This window comes from Dipodomys merriami, unplaced genomic scaffold, assembly GCF_024711535.1.
Source record: "Dipodomys merriami isolate MVZ:Mamm:240054 unplaced genomic scaffold, mDipMer1.0.p SCAF_13, whole genome shotgun sequence".
Taxonomy (NCBI): domain Eukaryota; kingdom Metazoa; phylum Chordata; class Mammalia; order Rodentia; family Heteromyidae; genus Dipodomys; species Dipodomys merriami.
Genome location: NW_027202604.1, coordinates 40,910,755 through 40,932,376, shown reverse-complemented (window position 1 = coordinate 40,932,376; position 21,622 = coordinate 40,910,755). Strand labels below are relative to the sequence as shown.

The following is a 21,622-nucleotide window of genomic DNA, read 5'->3' as shown; positions in this document are numbered from 1 at the left end:
AAGGTCAGGCCAGCCACCTCTGTGGGCTCAGCAGAGCTGCGGCCGGCAGCCTGTGCGTGGCGCCTGCCAGCACTGCCCGCCGCCACACAGACTCCAGCCTCTGCCCAGGAGCCAGAACTGCGGGGAAGGAAGGGACTAGAACCGGCGTTCTGACTGACCTGACCCAATCTCAGGCACCCCCTCATCACGGACCGCTCTGGGACTGTAGATTACTGCAGCAGACGCGCAGAGCAGGCCCGGTTCTGGTACTTGGGCAGCCTAGGGACTGAGTCAGGAAGTTGAAATCCTAGGGACCCTTGTGGAGGGAAGGAGTGGGGCTGCAGTAGCTCAGAGGTGTGAGGCGGCGGCCGCGGGGCCAGGCGGGGGGGCTGGCCGTGGTTTGGTGGGAGGGGGGTGTCTCAGGCTTCTCTGCATGGATGACCTAGAAAACTTCTAGGTTTGGGCCTTGTGAAGAGATGAAGGGCACAGCCACTGGGGTTGGCTCAGAAGTGGAGGAGGGCACACCGCTGGTGGGCAAGGGCTAAGTGGGGAAACCGCCAGGAAGTGGTCCTGCGGCCGGGCGCTGGGGAGAGGGAGCCACGGGGTGTCTTTAAGGGATGCATCAAAGATGAGAAGCCTTGAACCCGGGCTTCCATCACCTCTGTTCCCCTTGGCAGAGGAGTCTTGGGTGAGTGTCTTCAACCCTGGCCTCCGCCTGTCATCTGTGAGGTGAAGACATGGAGCACCTGCCTGGCACTGGGGGGGGTGGATACGGGGTAGTGGAGGCTGGGGCGGTAGAGGCCGGCTGTGATACAAGGCACTCGGTGCCCCTGTGCGTGGCAATCACAGGCAGGGTCCAGGTCCTGTCTGGGTAGATGGTGGGGTACCGGCAGCCTCCCCCTTAGGAACCATGAGTCTGCTCTGGACCCTTCGGTTTGGGCTAGGGCTAGCCAGGGCACACGGGCTTGAGGGAGGGCAAGTCTGGGAGGCCAGTGAGGACAGACAGCAGAGCCGCCCAGCGTCTGCGCAGTGCCGGGGGCGGCTCTCCCGAGCATGGAGGCAGGGGCGTGAGGGAACAGCTGCTGGCCAATCGCGAAAGCTCTGTGTGTGTTCTCCTCCCCAGGATGACCCCTCAGGGGAAGAAGTCCTGCCGCTGGCCCTCAGCCCACACCCCTCCACCTTCCACCCCTGCTTCTCCATGGACCTGCCCGTCTGCGTGCTCCAGGTCTGTTCTGTCTTGAAAGGCTGCTGCGCCACAGGGCTGGGCAGGTGGGCCGCCCCGCGGCCTCTGTGGGGCCCCCGCTGGGGGTCATTTTGGAAAGGGGGTCAGAGGCTCAGCTGCATCACTGCAGCCTCTGGCTCGGGGATGGACAGGGTGGGACGCAGCCTGCTTGCGAGCTACTTCGTGCTTAGTAGTGAGAACTTGGGAGCTGAGTCGTCAGGGGCTGAGAAGAGACAGTCCTGAAGGTGTGTAGTGCGTGTCAGCTGCCGGCGCTGCTCTGCCTGGCACACCCACCAGCAAGACCGTTCCTAAAGAAACGAGGCCGATCATGCCCAAGACATGCAGCTGCTCATCAGCCTGGGTGAAGATGAGTGAGGAGCGCTCCCCTCTGGAGCTGGGTCTGGGGTCCAGCCAGCCAGGGGCAGCACGCACGCTTCTCGCCACCGCCTGTAGAGCAGCGGATGGGCTTTCACAGAACCGCAGCGCCTCCCTCCCTCCCCTCCCCCCCTCACGGTAGACAGGGCCAGGGCTGCTCTCCACAGCCCATTTGCAAGGAGGGTTGTGACACTAAACAAAGACAAGCCGCTCTGCAGAAATGCACACGGGTGCTTGAGCCAAGCGCCAAGACCGAGGAAACGTCTAGAAAAACTTGTACAATACTGAGGACGTTTTGTCATTTTTCTTTAATATTTGATAGTTTTCCTTCAAGGAATGAAAGCTGAAAACAAAGGAGGAAAAAGGCTAGAGACACGGCTAAGTCGGCAGAGCACTTGCCTAGTGATAGCACAAGGCTGAGTGTCCAAATTCCCAGTCCTGCCGATAAAAGAAGATGGAAGAATGTGTTTCTGTGCCGGCCCTTGTGTGTCACTTGGCTTTTTTGCTCAAGGCTGGCACTATGTCAGTTGAGCCACAGTTCCACTTCTGTCATTGGAGAGAAAGAGTCTCACAGACTTTTCTGCCCTGGCTAGTGTCAAACGGTAATTCTCCGATCTCAGCCTCCTGAGTCACTAGGACTGCAGCCATGGACTCCGTGCCCAGCTCCTGCATGGTGCTCACCCCGAAACCGCAGCTGCCGTGATGCCGCTGGCTCCTCGGTCCTCAACGCTGCGGCTGAGACTCCAGGCCAAGCCTCTGTTTTCTTTCTCCTCCCCTCCTCCCTCTCCCTTCCCTTCCTCCCTCCATCTTTTCACTCTCTGCTTGGTTTTGCAGGAGGCCCTTCCAGCACCCATGGGCAGCACCGGGCCCCCATACGTGCCCGGAAGCACCATCAACCTGCAGGACCTTCAGTGACCACAGCCGCTGACTGACCAGCCCGAGACCACCTTCCTCATCCCTGCTCAGAACTCCAGCCTAACTTGTTTATCAAAACCCTTTCCTTCCATTTCATCAGCCAAGTCTGCATTTTTCTTGGAAATCGCCTTTAAGGCGGGGGCGGCCCCCAGCATCGGCACTGACGCCCGCCTGGGCCTCTTGGATCTGGTAGCACTTGTGTTAATTAGGCTTCTGCAAGGCGTAGAGCTCTGGCTCCCTGCTCATGTACAACTCCTCGTCCCCCAGTCTCCCAGGTCCTGGGTCACAGCGTTGTGCCTGTGTTCTACAAGTTCCGTCTCCTTTTCTGAGAGCGTGGGCAGCCTGGATGGTGTCTGTGTTGGTTTAGTTCTGGCACATGTTCTAGCTGGGCAGCCTGGGGGAATATGAGTGGGGTCCCGGTGCCCGTCGGCCAGGGGCCTTCTTCCTAGACCAGAAGGGCAGCTCCCAGTTTGGGATGGGAGGAGTTAAAACTTGTAATTTTTCTAAATGCCGTGTTTGGAGGTTGTTAGTCATTTGGCAGTGTTTATAAAGCGGTGTTCTGATTTTTCTAAATTATGTGTAGGACTGTCGAGTGCTTTTTGTAGTTGAGGTTGAAGATGTGCATAGACTATGTCCGTGTGTCTTTTTAGAGTAACGTCCTGTCTTGAGGAGGAAGACGAGTTGGTATTTATTTGGCACTGGACTGGACACAGGGTAGCTCAGAAGCCTCTTCGCCTCGTGCCTTTTGGTGTGTGTGTTCGGATGCTGTTTCGGTCCTCAGACCTGGAATCCTTCTTACTCTGCCTGTTTCTGTGTGTTGCGTTTGGGGAAGATGTCACGTCTGAGTCTCCTCCCTCCTCCCTGAGGTTCCATGGCCGCCACCCAGCAACTTCACGTGTCATTAGGAAGAGGCCTTTCCACAGGTCTCTGCTGTGGCTGGGCCGGTTCCCGGGGGGCCTGCTCCCTCGTGGGGAGTCATTACCAGTCACCTGCTCCAGGACCCCATCTCACCGCAAGCCCCTCCTCCCACAGCTCCCCCCCCACCGTGTCCCCCACCACATGGCCAGGCGCTCCGCTGCGGCTCCTAGTGCAAATCAATAAAAGTGTTTTGTATTGGCTTCACATCAGGGACTGTGTGTGGCTCCAGGCACCCTGCTTGCCCTAGCTTCTGTCTTGCGGATGGAAGGGGCCACGGGGCCGTGGGGCCTCCCAGTGAGAGCCAGGCCGAGCGCTTCCCTCATGCCTGACGCCCAGGCGCAGGGGCAGCGCTGCTGCCTTGACCAGGCCACACGACTCCACTGAGAAGAGTTTATTTCATGTGAGTGTGGACACGCCCTAGGAACCCTGAGTATGGAGTCGGGGTCCTCAGAGCCTTCCTTGCCTCTCCATCCACAGCCGCCACCCGAGCCTTCACGCCAGCGTGGCCCGTGGGACTAAGTGAAGAAGAACAGCAGCTCCTCCTTGTCCTTGTCCACCTCCAGGTGCTCCGACTCCTCCTGCACCTTCGCTGCCGCCGGGGGTTGGGAGCGGCGCACCAGCTTCCGGCCTCTCTGCAGAGGAAGTGGGCGGCGCAGCTGCACACGCAGGCAGATGCTCGCACACGCCCTGCCCTCAGGTGTGGGGAGTGGGCCTGAGCCCGGACAGCGCGCCGCGGGCCGCCTGCCAGCCGAGGGCTGCTGCCCAGAAGCAGGCACCAAGGCCGCCCCAGGGAGCGCGCTCTGAGGGGACCTGTGCATGCCAGGCTCACGGCGGTGCCAGGCTAGCCGTGGGCCCGTTCCTGCAGCTGGGCAGAGCCACAGTACACCTGCCCTGGTGCGCTTCGCAGAAAGCCATGCCCGCCTCCTGCCCGCCCCAGGGACCAGGCCTGCCGTGGCCAAAGCCAAAAGTAAGATGGCTACCTCCACCCGTCCCCAGGGAAGGCCTTGGGACCCAACAGGGGTTCGGCAGTGAGCGTGGCCTGGGGTGTGGCTGGAGCGGGAAGGGACAGTGGGACCCCAGGCTCTGCGCTCTTGGTGCCAGCTCTGTGCGCTGTGTTGCCCGCCCGCAATGGAGAGGCCTGGGCAGTGGAGATGAATCCTGGGGGAGGAGGCAGCCCCAGGGGACAGCAGGTCGGGGCACAGAGCACGCTGGGACCAGCCTCCTGCCTCCATGATGCCACCGGCAGGGAGGTCCTGAGCACTCAGATGGGGGAACCCCGAGACCCCTGCACACCTTCTTCTTGATCTGAGCCTGCGCCCGCGCCCGCGCCCGCTTCATCCGCTCCTCTTGCAGAAGCATCTGCATCCTGGCCTTCTCTTCCCGCAGCCTGGGTATAAGAGGCGGCTGGCAGGGCTGGGGCCTAGCAGCAACCACGCCCCTCCTCCACTGGGACAGTCTGGCCGTGCCCTCCCACACTGGCAAAGGCTCCTTCCAGCCGGGACCACAGCCCACAGCCCAGCACTGATCCAAGGACGGAAGGCAGGCCTGGCCTGGGGGCTTGTGGAAGTCACAGCGACCCCACCTGAGTCATGAGCTCCCGGTCCATGAACCACCCATGATGGAGGGCACCTGTGGCCCTACTTCCTTCCTGTAGCAGCTTCTACTCACCAAAACCTTTTGCCTGCTGTGAGCAGGGGCTCTGTGAGCAGAGGACATGGCACGTGCAGTGGGTGAGAATAAGGCAGCAGCGCACAAGCCGGGAGGCCAGGCCCTCCCCTACCTGGTCCAGGTCAGCCTGCCCACACCCACGCAGGTGTTCTGGCAGCGAGCTGGTGCCTGCCTGCCCCTTCTCCCACTAACTCTCCCTTCTCAGACCCCACCCTGCCTTTACCCCTGTTCCCCACCCCAGTCCCCCGCCACCCTGGCCAGCTCCAGCACAGCTGGTCTGTGTGAAGGCCGGGGCCCGGGCGGGCGGGGCCTGCCCGCACCTCTGACGCCGCTCCCTCTCCTTGGCCTTCCCAGCCTGCTCGATCTTGGCTTGCGGCACACGCTCCAGGTTCTCCAGCAGGTCGTCTAGCAGGTGTTCTACCACAGTGAGCATCTGCACCGTGCTCAGGCTGGTCTCCTGCTGCGGGCCCACGCAGTTCTTGTACACGTTCTGCACCTTCTGGTTCAGGCTCTCCAGCAGCTTGTCCTGCAGGGAGGCAGGGAGCTACAGGCCTGAGCCCCTCCCTGTACAGCCCACCAGCACCAGGGAGTCTCTAGGATGGAGCAGCCATGCTGGTGCTCAGTGCCATGAGTATCAGTATTCATAGAAACACAGACGCCAGGCTCACCTCCTGCCCCAGCCCCTTCCCCAGATGCTTTGGTGAGCAGGGAGGCCTAGTCCCCTGCCCCAGGAGCCCTGCACTGGCAGGACTCCCTGCAGGACCAGATCCTGCGTGGCCTCCCTTCCCTGGGCCTGTTCTGACCTTTTCAAAACAGTGGACAGCTGCTACCATATGTGTGCTTGTATGTGAGCCACAGGGCCAGCCTGCCCGCTACTCCCACCTTCCCTGCCCTGCCTCAGAGCCCGGCACACAGAATGCTCCTGGCAATACTGAGATGAATCTAGAGTTGAGTGCATTTGAGCTGGGCACCAGTGGTACAATGCCTGTAATCCTAACTACTCAGGAGGCTGAGATCTGAGGATCACAGTTCAAAGCCAGCCCAGCTTGAGCAGGAAAGTCTGTGAGACTCTTATCTGCAATTAACCACCAGAAAACCAGAAGTGAAGCTAAGGCCCAAAGTGGTAGAGCGCTAGCCTTGAGCAAAAGAGGTCAAGGGCAGTGCCCAGGTCCTAAGTTAAAGCTCTCCAAGCTACAAGTGGTTCACGTGGTAGAAGTGCTGGCCTTGAGCACAGAGAGGCCCAGGGACAAAGCCCAGACCCTGAGCTCAAGCCCCAGGACTGGCCAAAAAAAAAGGCAAAAAAAGAGCTAAAGGCATGGCTCAAATGATAGATGATTACCTGGCAAACAAGGGCCTGCAAAAATAAATGGCAAGAATAAAAAACCAAGCTTAGTTTTGGGGGCTGGGAATGTGGCTTAGTGGTAGAGTGCTTGCCTAGCATGCACGAAGCCCTATGGAAGCCCTATCTTCTATTCCTCAGCACCACATACACAGAAAAAGCCAGAAGTGGCACTGTGGCTCAAGAGGTAGAGAGCTAGCCTTGAGCAAAAGAAGCTCAGGCACTGTGCCCAGGCCCTGAGTTCAAGCCCCAGGACTGGCAAAAAAGAAAAAAGTGAAAAGGAAAAAAAACCTCCATGACTCACAAAAGAGTTGAGTGGATTTAAATGAATCAGGCCCTAGGCATGCTGTCAGGCTGGGAATGTTCTGGACCCCTGGCCCGTCCTACTGCCCAGTTACTGGTCCCCCAGAATTCTCTCATCCCCCAACCTGGCCTGAGGACAGGCCTCTCCGGCGCCTTGGGGCCATCTTGCTGGACCCAGGGTGTAGGAGGAAGAGCAAAGGGGTGGGAAGGACAGGGGAAAGGGAGGCAGCATGGACACTGGGACCTGCCTACCTGCTGATCAGCCTTATACTCCCCAAAGTGGAAGACGCGGGCTTTGAACTGCAGTTCACCAGCCATCTCTTCCTCCTTGTCAATGGACTTCATCATTGTGGTGATCCAGTTCTTTAGCTGCTTCACTTCCCTGTCCCTGGGGGGTGGGCGGAGCGCGGGGGAGCAGAGTGCAGGTCACCTAGAGGCCCACACGACCCTCCCCATCCGATCACCATCCAGACTTGGACCTGAGGGCTACGGTACCAGCTCCACGGTGTCCACCTGCCTGCGGAGGAGACAGCTCCTCTGCTGCCCACCGCTACCTCGGTCTCTTCTCCTGTGACTCTCCCCTCTACCTAGCCTCTATCGATGCCGACAGGTGAAATGGTGGGTGGGCCTGTTTGTTGTGTCTGGCTGTTGATGTAAGCTTGAAAAAGATGGGGCCTTGCCTAATCCTTACGGGCCTTTGGCCCAGACTTAGAAGAGTGTGCACCAGTGTTTAGGAAGCAGGGCAATTCTCTGGACCAGCCCACACCAGCTTGAGGAGCCCCTTGGAGTGACTGGGAGGGGACGGTAATCTTGAGAGCCCAGCCTCGCAGGCGCTCCTGGTGCTGGGGCCCCTGATGTCCAGCGTGCTTCCTCCCGGCAGGCTGGGGTGGCTCTCCTGGCAGCCAGGCCAAGGGCAGTGGACACTTCTTCCAGGCCAGCCTGCCAGAGAGCCCTGCCATGAGCCATGGACAAGGTCTGTGGCCTCGAACCCGCCCCGGGACCCCAGCGCTCCCCGGAGTCCACTGCAGAGGCCCGGGAGGACTGACCAGAAATGCGGCCTCCTGGCAGCAGGCGGCTCCGGAGTGGGGTCAGCACCAAGGCCCTGCTCCCGGCCCCCTCGAGGGGACACACGGAGCTCACGGCCAGGCCCCCACCTGGAGGCCGTGGGAGCAGGTGGCAGGCCCTGCTGGGGGGACACGTCCAGCGTGCGACCTACATGCGGTTCTGTGTGGATTTCAGGCTGCGCGTCAGATCTTCCAGGGTCTCCTCCATCTCCTGCGTATTCTGGATCAGGGACAGGTTCTGCTCCTCCAGATCGGCGAAGATATCCAGGAGCTGCTGCGGGTCTGTGAAGTACAGCTCCAAGTCCTGCGGGAGGGGCGGGGCCTGCCTGGGTGGGCGGGCTTACCTGGGCAAGGCGGGACCTAGCTGGGTCCTTGTGGGCGTGGTTCGTCTGGTGGGCAGGGCTTTGTGGGGCGGTGGCGTGTCTGGTGGGCGGGGCATTTGTGGGCGTGGTTTGAGGGGGCGATAGCTGGTCTGGTGGGCGGGGCTTTGTGGGGCGGTGGCGTGTCTGGTGGGCGGGGCATTCGTGGGCGTGGTTTGAGGGGGCGGTAGCTCGTCTGGTGGGCGGGGCTTTGTGGGGCGGTGGCGTGTCTGGTGGGCGGGGCATTTGTGGGCGTGGCTTGAGGGGCGGTAGCTCATCTGGTGGGCGGGGCTTTGTGGGGCGGGGCTTGTCTGGTGGGCCGGAGGCTGGCGAGGGGAGGTGGGAGGGATTTCCTGGGTCTGGGTTGGTGGCGGAGCTGGCAGGGGTGTGGCCCGGGGGCTGGGGCTGGGCCAACAGGGCGTTGTTGGGGGGAAGACAGGGCCCCTGGGCCGGGGGCCGGGGCGTGGCGGAGGGAGTAGGACGTCCCAGCCACAGACCTCCGCGTCACTGTCCGCGTCGTCTTGAATAGGTAGCACAGAGCTGGACCTGCGGAGGGACGGCGGGGGGCGTCCGCACGGTCCGAGGACTCACTCCAGCTAGAAGACAGCTTCTCCACCCCACTCTCTTGCGCCGCCCCTCCCCCGGCTCTGCGCGCCCCTCCCCCGGCCCGGCCATCCCCTCCCCCGGCCCTGCCAGCCCCTCCCCCGGCCCGGCCATCCCCTCCCCCGGCCCTGTGCGCCCCTCCCCCGGCCCGGCCAGCCCCTCCCCCGGCCCTGTGCGCCCCTCCCCCGGCCCTGCCAGCCCCTCCCCCGGCCCGGCGCGCCCCTCCCCCGGCCCGGCGCGCCCCTCCCCCGGCCCTGCCAGCCCCTCCCCCGGCCCGGCCAGCCCCTCTCCCGGCCCGGCCAGCCCCTCCCCCGGCCCGGCCAGCCCCTCCCCCGGCCCGGCCAGCCCCTCTCCCGGCCCGGCCATCCCCTCCCCCGGCCCTGTGCGCCCCTCCCCCGGCCCTGTGCGCCCCTCCCCCGGCCCGGCGCGCCCCTCCCCCGGCCCGGCGCGCCCCTCCCCCGGCTCTGTGCGCCCCTCCCCCGGCCCAGGCCGCCCCTCCCCCGGCCCGGCCAGCCCCTCCCCCGGCCCGGCCAGCCCCTCCCACAGTCAGATGAGCGGCCTGGGACGGCCGGGGACGGCCCTGAGACACCCGGGACGGCCCTGAGACTGGCACCCGGCGGCTGTTCTTCTCCTGCCCCCGTCGCCGTCCCTCCGGGTGGAAGCTCAGCGCCCTCGTCTCGGGCGCCTCCCGGCCCCTCCCGGCCCCGCTGCCCGGGCTGTGGTCCCGGCCCCGCAGGCCCCGGCGGCTCACACTTGCATGACGGCGAGCTCGCTGGTGTGGCTGGGCTGCTGCAGATGGCTGCTGCTGCGCACGGCTGGCTCCGCGCCCGCAAGCTTGACCGACTTCTTCCCGGCCGGGGGCTCTAACGAAGCGGCGGCAGGGGTCAGGGGTCAGGGGTCGGCGCGGGCCCTGCGGGGGGGGGGGTCCGGCGCTGGCCAGCCACCTACCTTTGGACAATTGGGAAGCAGCCTTGCTCTTGATTCCTGGTCCTAACCCTAGAGGAAATGAAGGAAGGAGCGGGGCAGCCTGGGCTCCTGGCCTCATGTGACTGCCCCACCTCAGGGGAAGGGAAGGAGGAAAGAAAGGAAGGAGGGAAGAAGGAAGGGAGAGAGGAAGAAAGAAGAAAGCCAGGAGGGAGGGAGGGAAGGAAAGAGGGAGGGAGAGAGGAAAGGAAGGAGGGAGGGAAGGGAGGAAAGGAAGGAGAGAGGGAGGGAGGAAAGGAAGGAGAGAGGGAGGGAGGAAAGGAAGGAGAGAGGGAGGGAGGAAAGGAAGGAGAGAGGGAGGGAGGAAAGGAAGGAGAGAGGGAGGGAGGAAAGGAAGGAGAGAGGGAGGGAGGGAAGGAAGGAGGGAAGAAGGAAGGGAGAGAGGAAGAAAGAGGAAAGCCAGGAGGAAGGAAGGGAAGGAAAGAGGGAGGGAGGGAGGGAGGGAGGGAAGGAAGGGGGGAAGGAGGGAAGGGGGGAAAGGAAGGAGGAAGGGAGGAAAGGAAGGAGAGAGGGAGGGAGGGAGGGAGGGAGGGAGGTTGGTCCTTGGAAGGCAAGCCCTTGGCTTGAATTGGGAGTCTGGTTTCCGGGCAGCCTTCGGGGAAGCGGGGAGGCTGCTTGTCGGAAGGGCCCTGCCCTGGGCCAGGGTCGCTCTATGCCACTGGCAGAGCCCACCCTGGGGACGGCATAACGTTCACTACCTTTGTCCTCCACTGTGGATGTGCTGGGTTTGGGGGCTGCAGCCATCTCCTTGGCCCTTTTGAAAGCCAGCTGCTTCCTGCTGTGCGCCTCCTGCCACTCCTCAGGCGACAGCTTGTACAGGAAGTCCTTATACAACTTGCAGCGCTGTAGTGAGTCTTCGAATTTGGAGATTTCGCTGGGCCCAGGGAGGGGGCAGGAGGTCAAGGCCCATCCACCGTGACCTCCAGATGGCCCGCCCATCCCCTAGAGCCAGGAAGGGCATCTGCCTTGCAGTCCAGGCGTCGGTGCCAGGGGCCCTGCCCTCTGGGCCTGTGGGCTGCGCTGCTATGGGCGGTGCCTGCCGTCTCCTGGGCCACGCTACTCAGCCCCTACAGCCCGTGGCAGCCCCCTGGAGGTTTGGGGCCCCTGGGAGGTTTATGCGCTCTGCCCGGTTATGGGTGAGGAGGACAGCCACAGCTGGGGCTCTGCCCGCACCTCTTGATATTCATGATCTGAGTGGTGATGTCCCGGATCTCCACGATCTTCTCCATCTTCGCTTTGGTCTCCTTCTCAGCTCTGGGGAGGGGTGGGGGTCGGGAGGATGATCTCAGGCAGCCTCCACACACTGGCCTTGCCCTGAATGGGAGGCCAGGCTCCGAGCAGGGCTGGAACCTCACGTCCAGCCGAGGCTGGGTTGGGCTGGGTGCGGGTGGCAGGGCAGGCGGGAAGGTGTCTCAGGCCCACGGTGGGGAATGCTGAGAGGCTCAGGCCCACAGGCCCAGGGGGACGGGGTAGCGCGGGGCAGGGCGCAGGCTCACACACGCATGGCCTGCACGGAGCTGCGATCATTCTCCTTGAGGAACTCATCAAACAAGGAGGCGTCCTTCTCCAGAGATTTCTCAGCCTTCTTCAGCCTGCCTTCCTCCCTCGCGGCCAGCATCTCCAGCCGCTGCATCTCATTCCGCTTCATTTCTAGGTTGTACTGAGGCCAGCACAGAGCAGGTCTCTGCGGCTGGCCGGGCCGGGCGCGGTGGGAGGCCCCCGGGCCGGGGGTGGGGGGTGGGGGGGAGAGAGGAGGGCAGCCTACCTGGATGAGGAACATCTCTCGCTTCTGTTGGATGTAGCTGTTCATCCTATCGGGCTCCACTTTCTTTTCTGCATGGAGAGTGGCGAGGCAGTGAATGCGCAGTCCCAGGCCGCTCCTGAGAACAGCGCTTGTGACACCACGCATTGCCACGCCCACATTGCGAAGTGTGGAACCCCAGGTGCTAGAACTCCCCCTGGGGTTGCGGGGGGGACGCGAGGGCGCAGGCTGTGTCTGAACCCCCCTCTCTTGCCCTATGCCTCTGAAGAGCTGTGGAGAACCCTGTGGCCCCTGGCCTGCTCCCCTCCACCAGGACCCTGGGGAGCCGCAGGATCTGTTCCAGAGCCCTCCCGCCTTCACCTATTGACTTTTTTTTTTTTTTTTTTTTGCAGTGCTGGGATGGCCCCTGCTGCCAGCAGTGCTCTGCCGGCGCCGCCCCCCAGCCCTGGGCTGCCTGTTTGCTACCTGCCGCCTCCCACTCAGGGTGCCAACCACGTGAACTGAGCAGTTAGTCTGCAGCCCACCGTGCCCGGCTCCGCCAGGTATATGGGGGCCGGCCCCGAAGGGCGCCAGCCTCTGCCGAACTCGCGGGGCTTCCCGGACCCGTGGGCCACGGCGCCGGCACCTTGGGTCATGGCGAGCTTCCAGGCTGTGTTGTCCTTGATGGAGCGCAGCCACTCCGCCTCGGAGATCAGCTCCTGGTCGTCGGTGTCCTCCTCCATCTGCAGCTCTCGGCGGAGGCTGCCGTGCCGGGCCAGCAACTTGGAAGAGTAGGTCATCTTCTGATGCACCCGCAGATTCTTCTTCTGCTCCCGCTCCTGCGGACGACAGAGGGGCCCGTGCTACCCTGCATCTGCTGCATGGGGGCAGCAAGGGCACATGCCACGCCCCCCACTTCCTAACCCCACCCTGAGAGCACAGCTGCCCCTGGTTGAGCCAAGAGCCCCGGGAGACCAGGAGGGGCAGCAGCATAGACAGACCCGGGACGCACGCGGAGCAGCCCCGGCTGAAAGACCAGCCCTGCGAGCCAAGCTCTCGCTTAGCTGGGGGCCACTCTGCTGTGCTGAACCATGGCGGGCCCAGGGCACTGGAACCTTCTGGGTTTCTCAAAGAACCCAGAAAGCCCGAGGTTGCTCTGCTCTCGGCTGCTGCTGTTGGCCAGCTGGTAGGCCACAGGTGACCAGCTGTCCCCACTGACGGCACAGTGCATGGCACCTCCCCGCCAGGCCTTCCCGCGTCTGTGATTTGGGCAGAGCCAGCCACCCTCTGCCTCCCGCTGCAAAGCCCGCTGCTGCCAACAGCCCAACCCAGCCCAACCCCGCCGCACTGGAGGACTCGAGTCACAGAGCCGGCAAGACGCCGCTCCAGAACCGGGTGAGGCAGGCTGCTGCGCTGGACTTCTGGGGGAAAGGAGAGGCAGCCCGGCGGGCGGGGCCTGCACTGGGTGCAGGGAAGGGCCACGGGGAAGGCTGGGCGGCCCCCTGGGTCTGCGGTGCCCCCTGGGGTCTCTGGTCCTCCCTGGACCTGGGTGAGGGCAACCACAGGTGCCCCCTCCTGGGGGCTGTGGACGTCTGCGGGACATCGGGCTTCTGTTTTGTTTTTTGTTGTTGTTTTTTGTTTGTTTTTGGGTCCGGTTGTGGGGCCTGAACTCTGGGCCTCGGCGATGTCCCTCAACTCTTCAGCTCAAGGCTAACACTTTACCACTTGAGCCACAGCGCCATTTCCGGCTTTTTTTTCTGCTTATGTGGTACTGAGGAATCAAACCCAGGGCCTCAGGCATGCAAGGCAAGCGCTCTACCACTGAGCCACCTTCCCAGCCGGACATCGGGCTTCTGATGGGGGGGAGTGGAGCTGTGTTGTTTGTGGGCTGGCTCCAGGCTAGAAGCCCTGCCTTTGGAGAGACAGGGGTGGCCTGGCTTTGCTGTGGAGGATGATAGGCAGCCCTGGCCACCTGGCTCTGCCAGGGGCGGTTCTGGAATGAGAGGCAGGGAGAGTGGGGGGGGGGGAACAGCCATGATTGATCTGGGAGAAGGAGGGGAAGGAACAGCCATGGTTGATCTGGGAGAAGGAGGACCTGAGACAGAGCAGCAGAGAGGGTCCACAGAGGGACCAGACACTCACCAAAATGGCCTTTCTCTTCTCCTTTTCTCTGAGCACAAAGAAATCCGTATCTTCGGACAAGTGGAAAGGATTTTCGCTGGCACTGTGCTCTGGGGAGGGAGAGGGGCGCTGCACATGAGGCAGTGGCTCTGTCTCTGACCCGACCCGCAGCCCTCCGGGCCCCCAAGGAGAAATGTCTTCCTGGACCAGGCTGTGCCTCAGGTCAACGCAAAGCTCCTCTAGCACTGTGGTTTAAGCAGGGGTGGTGTTCCCACACTGTGACGTGGTACAGGCTCTCGTGTAGAGATCACAAGCTGCATTGAAAGTTTTGAGAAATCGCCAGCTTGTGCCTGTCATCCTAGCTACTCAGGAAGCTAAGTTCTAAAGATGGAAGTTCAAAGCCAGCCTAGGTAGGAGAGGCTGTGAGACTCTTAATGCCAATCAACCATCAAAACACTGGAAGTAGAGCTGTGAACCAAGTGGTAGCGCACCAACCTTGAACAAAATAGCCAAGTGAGAGCTGTGAGGCTCTGAGTTCAATACTGGTGCACGTGTGCATGCATGTGCACACACATAAGCTTAAAAAGAGGAAACGGCAGGTGTGTGTAGGGAGCCTGGCCTGGGAGCCCAGGGCAGGGCAGAACAGGACAGCACAGTAGAAGCTTACTCTGTGTTGCACAGCGCTCTATCTTGCAGGAAGTCAGTGCTCTGTGAAGACCTGGGGGCTGGGGAGGGATGGAGGGGGCGGGCGCGGCGCTCGGCAGCTGGCTGCCCATCTTCCCATGGTGGCAGTAATATGCCTGGTTTTTGGTTTTTGGGTTTTTTTGGTGTTTTTTTTTTTTTGTCGGTTGTGGGGCCTGAACTCTGGGCCTGGGAGCTGTCCCTGAGCTCTTCAGCTCAAGGCTGGTTTTAATACCCATTGTGTTTTGGCTAGTGGACGAGGACAGAATTTGCAGGATGGGGCTTTGGGTAAGAACCCTTTCCCCGAAGGATGGAGTTAGCAAGAGGGCAGTTTTGTATTTTCATTGTTTCTTTCTCCCTGCCTAGAAGCAGATGGAGCGGCAGCAGCCTTTGTGTAACTATGAGACAGCCTTGTAGTTAAAAGCCCCGGGCTTTCAGGTGGAGCAGGAAAGACTCCCGGCCTGGTCACTTTATGAGTCCATGAAGTTGTGAGACCCTGGGAGCCAGAGGGAAAAATAAATCCTATGCTGTGTTCCTGATGCACCTGCTGTCTTCTGTTGGCGGTGCAGCCTGAGGCCAGGGGCATCTGGGGCAGAGGGAAGGGCCTGGCTCCCCCCCCCCTGTGTCTGACCTTTGGCCATCTTGGTCTCTTTGTCCTGTGGTACTTCAGTGACTGAAAAATTGTTCATGATGTCCTGGACGGTGGCCCCTGGGGAGACACAGAAAGTCAATGACTCACGTGGCACCGGGCGGACACCGGGCTCCAGCGCCTTTGTGTTCTTCCCCAACACCTGCTGCCCAAAGGTGCAGAAGCTGTCGGGTCTGGGTGGACCAGAATGCTCCCTGCACATAAGAGCTACACACTTACACTGCTAGGACGATGATTGAGTCCGCCTTAGATGCGTCTTACCCTATTTTAAAGTTTTGGTGGTTAGCCCGGCACAGTGGCCCACACCCGTAATCCCAGCTACTCAGGAGGCTGAGATCTGAGGATCAGGATTCAAAGCCAGCCTGGGCAGGACAGTCCATGAGACTCTTATCTCCAATAAATTACTCAGAAAAAAAAAAAAAGAGCCAGACGTGGCATTTTGGCTCAAGTGGTAGAGCGCTAGCCTTGAACTAAAGCAGCTCAGGGACAGAGCCCAGGCCCTGAGTTCAAGCCCCAGAACTGGCCAAAAAAAAAAAAAAGTGTTGTTTTTTTACAGTGCATCTGCGCGTGAGCACCCTGCGCCTTCTGCGTGTGAGCACCCTGCGCCGGCGCTGCGGCTGGGCGGGGTGAGATTTTGTTTTCAGCATTTTGCAGTTTTCAAGCTTTCCAGCTGCTCCGTGGATCACTCCCTCGCTTCTTTCTGGAAGCAAGTCCCCGTGACAGGCGCGGCGGGTCTTCCCACGCCATCTCCCTGTCCTGGCCCTGCACCAGGCTGCCCCAGCAAACATCTCATCCCTGGCACCCTGCAGCCTCTCTCTGCTTTGCCCTCTTTCCAGCCAGACACCGGCCCGGTGCCGGCCTCCCTTTACTGCCTTCTGCCCTGCCCCTGCCGCTCCTGCCCCTGCCGCTCCTGCCCCTGCCGCTCCTGCCCCTGCCGCTGCTGCCCCTGCCGCTCCTGCCCCTGCCGCTCCTGCCCTTGCCGCTCTGCTGGAGGTGGCACTGGGGTTACAGCTGTCCTGTGGAAATCTCTGCTCTGTGTGTGTGTGTGTGTGTGTGTGTGTGTGTGTGTGTGTGTGTGTGTGTGTGTGTGTGTGTGTGTGTGTGTGTGTGTGTGTGTGTGTGTGTGTACTGGGGCTTGAACCCAGATCCCTGTGCTCTTGTTTAGCTTTTTCGCTCAAGGCTGGTGCTCTACCACTGGTGGTTAATTGAAAACAAGAACCTCATGGACTTTCCATGATCCTTAGCTCTCAGCCTTTTGAGCAGGTAGCTAGGATTATAGGTGAGAGTCACTGCACCAGCTTCTGCCCTCTTTAATGTATGTGGACAGTCAACTCTCCAGCAGCGGAGGGATGGGGGGCACTGGCCACCTCCAAGGTGTCCCCAAGGGGCAGGGTGGGGCTAAGTCTTCACAGAGGGGCTGAAGATGAACCTTCTGAACTACGGACTTCTTTCTATGTCAAAAACAAATTAAGTTCAAATTTAAAAGCAAAAGAGTGGTGAGCCAAAAATCAGTTGCCTTCCTATACACTGATAATGTACAGGAAGGGAGGGAAATAAAGGGAGCAACCCCATTCACAATAACCTCCCGAAAAATAAAATATTTAGGAATTAACCTAACCAAAGATGTAAAAGAACTATTTAATGAGAACTATAAAAAGTTAAAGAAAGAAATTGCAGAAGACACTAGGAAATGGAAAGACCTCCCATGCTCCTGGATAGGCCGACTTAATAAAGATGGTAATACTTCCAAAACTAATATACAAATTCAACGCAATTCCTATTAAAATCCCAATGACGTACATCACTGAAATACAGAAAACAGTCCAAAAATTCATATGGAACAACAAAAGACCTAGAATAGCCAAAACAATTCTAGGGGATAAAGACAATATGGGAGGACTATCCATGCCGAACTTCAAACTCTACTACAGAGCTATAATAACAAAGACAGCATGGTACTGGCACAAAAACAGACCCGAAGACCAATGGAACAGAATAGAAGATCCACAAATAAATCCACAGGCCTACAGCCAGCTGATATTCGACAAAGGAGCCAAAGACATACAATGGAAGAAACACAGCCTCTTCAACCGCTGGTGCTGGGAAAACTGGGCAGCCACATGCAGAAAACTAAAAGTGGACCCCAGCCTATCACCATGCACCAACATCAACTCAAAATGGATTAAAGACCTTAACATTAAACCTGAATCTCTGAAACTACTGCAGGACAGAGTAGGAGAGACACTTGAACTAATAGGCACAGGAAGGAACTTCCTGAACAGAGTCCCAGGGTCACAACAAATTGGAGAGAGACTCGACAAATGGGACTACCTTAAAATAAAAAGCTTCTGCACAGATAAAGCTATCGCAACCAAGCTAGAAAGACAACCAACTAATTGGGAAAAAATATTTACCAGCAATATATCAGACAAGGGGTTAACATCCTGTATATACAGGGAACTCAAGAAACTAATCCCTCCCAAACCCAACAAACCAATTACTAAATGGGCAAGGGAACTAAAGAGGGACTTCTCAAATGAAGAAATAAAAATGGCAAAGAAACACATGAGGAAATGTTCATCATCCCTGGTGGTGAAGGAAATGCAAATAAAGACAACCCTGAGATACCACCTTACCCCAGTCAGAATGTCCCACATCCACAAATCAGCCAACGACAAATGCTGGAGGGGATGTAGAGAACGAGGAACGCTATTACACTGCTGGTGGGAATGTACACTCATACAACCACTTTGGAAAGCAGTCTGGAGGGTCCTTAGAAAGCTAAAGATTGACCTCCCTTACGACCCAGTCATACCACTTCTAGGCATCTACCCTGAACAACAGGAACCAATACACAAGGACACGTGCACCTCCATGTTTATTGCAGCACTGTTCGCAATAGCTAGGATATGGAAACAACCTAGATGCCCCACCACAGATGAATGGATCCAAAAATTGTGGTATCTATACACAATGGAATATTATGCAGCCATTAGAAATGACAAAATAATGGCATTTGCAGGGAAATGGATGGAGCTAGAAGGAATCATGTTGAGCGAGGTAAGCCAAGAACGAAGAGACAAACAGTACATGGTCTCCCTGATAAGTGGATGATGAATCCAAAATGTTAGGTGATATGACAAAACTAATAGGACTTAAGAAACAAAGAACTCCCACTCATCTGGTTGAACCACTACTAAATATCCCCATGCTGCTGATCACATATATGGTATATAACATATGAGCACCGTTATATATTACAGACTGTGATAGACAATTTGCTCCAGGAAAGTTAGAATGAACTTGTGACTTTAAATGAGCATCATTATTCCACAATACTGTGAATTTCCGGAAATTAAGTAATCACTTAATCACAATCAAAAAAAAAAAGAACCTTGGGGAAGGGAGGGAGGGAGGGGATGGTAGGGGGAAAACAATGGAGGGGGTAACAATGTTCAAGACAAAGTGGAAGTGTACTCATTACCTCACTCATGTAACTGTAACCCTCTGTATAGTATCTTTACAATAAAAAAAAATTAAAAAAAAAAAAAAAAGAGTGGTGAGCACACAGATAGCACTGCGCAGACGCCCTTCCCAGAGCCCCAGAGCCATCCACCATGAGTGCCGGGCAGCGAGCGTGTCACTGGGCTAGAGAGGGGCCTTGTGGAGAGCCAGTGGGTTCAGAGGCCAGGGCAGCCGCCACGGTCCCGCAGCCAGCCGGGCAGCCGTGGCTGGTGGAGAGCAGGGAGGGGCACGCTTCTTCATGGCCTGCTACAGTCAGAACTGTCCCCCCGCCCCCCAATCCTGAGGCTTCAGTACCATAGAACCTGGAACGTAGATCATTGCAGATGTGGCCGCCAAAGCCGAGGTTGTTGTGGAATGGGCCCTGACCCGACATCACCAGGGGGCTGAACTCAAGATGCCCACACAGGCCACACCACAGGGCCCTGAGGAGGCACACAGAGATGCCAGCGGCCGGAACACAGGAGCGCGCACGCACAGCCTGCCCCCTGAGCCTCAGGAGGCTCCACCTGCCCACACCTTGCTCTTTAGCTTCCAGCCCCCCAGAACTGGGAGACCACCCACTCCTATTGCTTCAGCCTTCCAGCCTAGAGTGGGCCAAGAAACTCCTGAGGGAGTTCACATCTAGGGAACGGGGGCCTACCTGCCCGGCTGCAGACTTAGAACCTCCTGGGGTGAGTCTCTCCTCTCTGTCTCTGGCCTGAACCCCCGAGAGCCCATCTTCCCCCAAGCCCACACTTACTGTTGGGGGCCAAGTTTTTGAGCACTTCAGACAGTATCTTGGACATCTTGGCCGAGGCCCTGTGGGTTGATGGGAAACTTGGCATTGTTGAAGGAGGTTCTGGCCTCGGGAGGGACACGGCGCTTGAGGGGTCCGCATGGCCCCCAGCCCCTCGCCCCTGCCCAGGGCTTCACCATGTGCTCCGTGTCCCCCATTCTGACGCACACTCTCCCCTGGCACCAGCTTTGATCTGCTTCGGAGCCTTTGTGCTTGCAGCTTCCTCAGCCATGAAACTGTCCCCCCCCCCCCGTGGGGGCTCTTCCCACTCAGACCCGGCCCAACAGTCCTCTGCAGAGGCCTCCCCTCCCCCCCCTGTCCCGCACCTCGCTTCTCTGCAGTCACCACCACAGGGTTATCACGGCACAAAAATCGGTTTATTGTGGATTTCCCAGAGCCTAATAAGCTCCAGACAGAGGGGTACGCGGGTTCGCTGGCTTGTTTTTATGCCAGTCCTGGGGCTTGAAATCAGGGCCTGGGCGCTGTCCCTGGCCTTGTCTGCTCAAGGCTGGCGCTCTACCCCTTGAGCCACAGCGCCACTTCCAGTCTCAGGGCTGGCTTTGAGCCCTGATCCTCAGATCTCAGCCTCCTGAGCAGCTGGGATGACCGGCGCGGGCCCGGCTCAGGAGTCTCGGGCCATCAAGGCCGCGGAGCGGGGCCTCCTCAGCGGCAGGCTGGACGGTCATTTCCGCGGAGGCGCGGGACGGTGCGCGCTCTCCCCGCGGGCGCAGGCCGCGAGGCCGCCGGGCCCCTCCGCCCCGTCGCCGGGCCTCCCCGCCTCCCTCCGGGGACAGGGGACAGCCCCTAGGAGAGCAGCCCAGGCGCCCGGCGCGGCCCGGCGCGGGCCCGGGGGACACGGGGCTGGGCGCGCAGGGGGCCGGCGATGTGGACCAGGGGAGGACGCAGGGGCGGAGCCTCGACGGGGGCCCCGGCGGTCGCCTCGGCCTCGCGCCCCGCCCCCCGCCCCGCGCGCACCGCACACCCGGCCCCGCGCGCACCCACCGGCCGCCCGCACCCAGGCTCCGAAGCCTCCGCGCCGCCGCTCAGTGCTCCGCTCCGCACGTCTGCGTTTGCGTCGCCCGGGCAACCGCTCTGTGACGCCGCGGGCCTCGGGGCGGGGCGTGGGCGGGACGGGGCGCGGCGCGCGCGGGGCCGGAGACGCGGCGGGCGGGGTCTCCGCGGCCCGGCCCCGGGCTCCGACCCCGGCTCCGGCGCGCGGGCGCAACACGTGCGGAGCGGAGCCGCGCCGGCCGCCCGGGCTGGGGTCCGCGGGCCGGGACCTGGGCCCGCGCGGGAAAGTCTCCCGCTGGGCACCAACAACGACGGGAGCGGGGCTGTGGCTCGAGCGGCAGAGCGCCAGCCCGGGCCGAGCGGCCCGGACCCCGCGTTCCCGGCCCCGGCCCGCGTGGATGGGGCGCGTGGGTGCTGGCGCCGGACCCGCAGGGCAGACGCGGCCGGCGCACGCGCGTGCCCGCCTCGCCGGCGTGCCCGGTGCGGTGCCCTGCCGCCCGTTTTACCGTCTCGGACGCTTTTCCTCCAGCCGTGCCTCCAAAGCTAATGCTGCGCACCGCCCCGTGCGGAGGCGAGCGCGGGCGGGGCGGCCCGCGGGGGTTCGCGGGGTTCGCGGGGTTCCGCTCTGACCGACGTCCCCAGGGCGATGGGAGCAAGAATAAAAAGTAGCCTAGCCAGGCGGGATGGTGCGGCACCCTGCAGTCCAGGGGTCAAGCTGGGGAGTGTGTGTGTTTCTGTCTGTCTGTGCGCGCGCGTGCCTCGAACTCAGGGCCTGAGCACAGTCCCGAGCTTTTGTGCTCCAGATCCGCGCTCCACCGCTTGAGCGGGGCTGACGCCGCGGCGCACGCGGTGTGCGGGGCGGGGGTGGGGCGGGGAACGTGCCCAGTGGACGGGAAGGGCGAGGCGGGCGGGAGCCGCGGGGATGGAGGACGTCAAGCGTCACGCCGGCGTCACGCGGGCGGAGCGTCCCAGGCCGGGACCTGAAGCAGGCCACACTCCAGGCGTGGCCCGTGGAACGAGGAGACCTGCACTGCAGACCCGCCCTGCTGGCTGGAGCCCGCACACCCCGGCCTGGGGCCCGCAGACCCCCCGCCCGGGGCCCGCAGACCCCCGCCCGGAATCCGGAGCCCGCACACCCCTTCCCACCAGCCCGGTGCCCCCACACCCCCTCCCACTAGCCTGGGGCCCGCACACCCCCTCCCACTAGCCGGGGCCCGCACACCCCCTCCCACTAGCCGGGGCCCGCACACCCCCTCCCACCAGCCCGGGGCCCGCACACCCCTTCCCACCAGCCTGGGGCCCGCACACCCCTTCCCACCAGCCCGGGGCCCGCAGACCCCCCGCCCGGGGCCCGCAGACCCCCTCCCACTAGCCTGGGACCGCAGACCTC

The 21,622-nt window shown here is 60.9% G+C and overlaps 2 protein-coding genes across 5 annotated transcripts in view; one reads left to right on the top strand and one right to left on the bottom strand.

Moving 5' to 3' along the window:
• Positions 1 to 3,613, top strand: part of LOC138824858 (zinc finger protein ZXDC-like) — a 36,625-nt gene extending 33,012 nt beyond the window's left edge. Inside the window, exons 9-10 of the mRNA XM_070019254.1 lie at positions 1,103 to 1,204; positions 2,411 to 3,613. Of these exons, the coding sequence (XP_069875355.1) occupies positions 1,103 to 1,204; positions 2,411 to 2,491 (183 nt within the window). The 3' untranslated portion in view covers positions 2,492 to 3,613. The remainder of the gene's footprint in view (positions 1 to 1,102; positions 1,205 to 2,410) is intronic.
• Positions 3,600 to 20,298, bottom strand: LOC138824861 (cilia- and flagella-associated protein 100-like). 4 transcript variants are annotated; one of them, XM_070019257.1, is made up of 17 exons: positions 20,224 to 20,279; positions 19,186 to 19,244; positions 14,904 to 14,981; positions 13,613 to 13,701; positions 12,117 to 12,309; positions 11,495 to 11,562; positions 11,226 to 11,389; positions 10,903 to 10,983; positions 10,428 to 10,603; positions 9,694 to 9,741; positions 9,497 to 9,608; positions 8,640 to 8,688; positions 7,936 to 8,087; positions 6,972 to 7,107; positions 5,398 to 5,603; positions 4,703 to 4,796; positions 3,600 to 4,041 (listed from the first exon to the last, which is right to left on the bottom strand). In XM_070019257.1, exons 2-17 carry the CDS (start codon positions 19,229 to 19,231, stop codon positions 3,925 to 3,927), a joined length of 1,809 nt encoding a protein of 602 aa, XP_069875358.1. In that variant the 5' UTR covers positions 19,232 to 19,244; positions 20,224 to 20,279; the 3' UTR covers positions 3,600 to 3,924. The 4 variants fall into 4 exon arrangements, with proteins under 4 accessions (XP_069875358.1, XP_069875361.1, XP_069875360.1 ...); XM_070019260.1 differs by having other exon boundaries at positions 20,237 to 20,264; XM_070019259.1 differs by lacking the exon at positions 20,224 to 20,279 and adding an exon at positions 19,548 to 20,126.
• Positions 20,299 to 21,622: the final 1,324 nt, after the last annotated feature.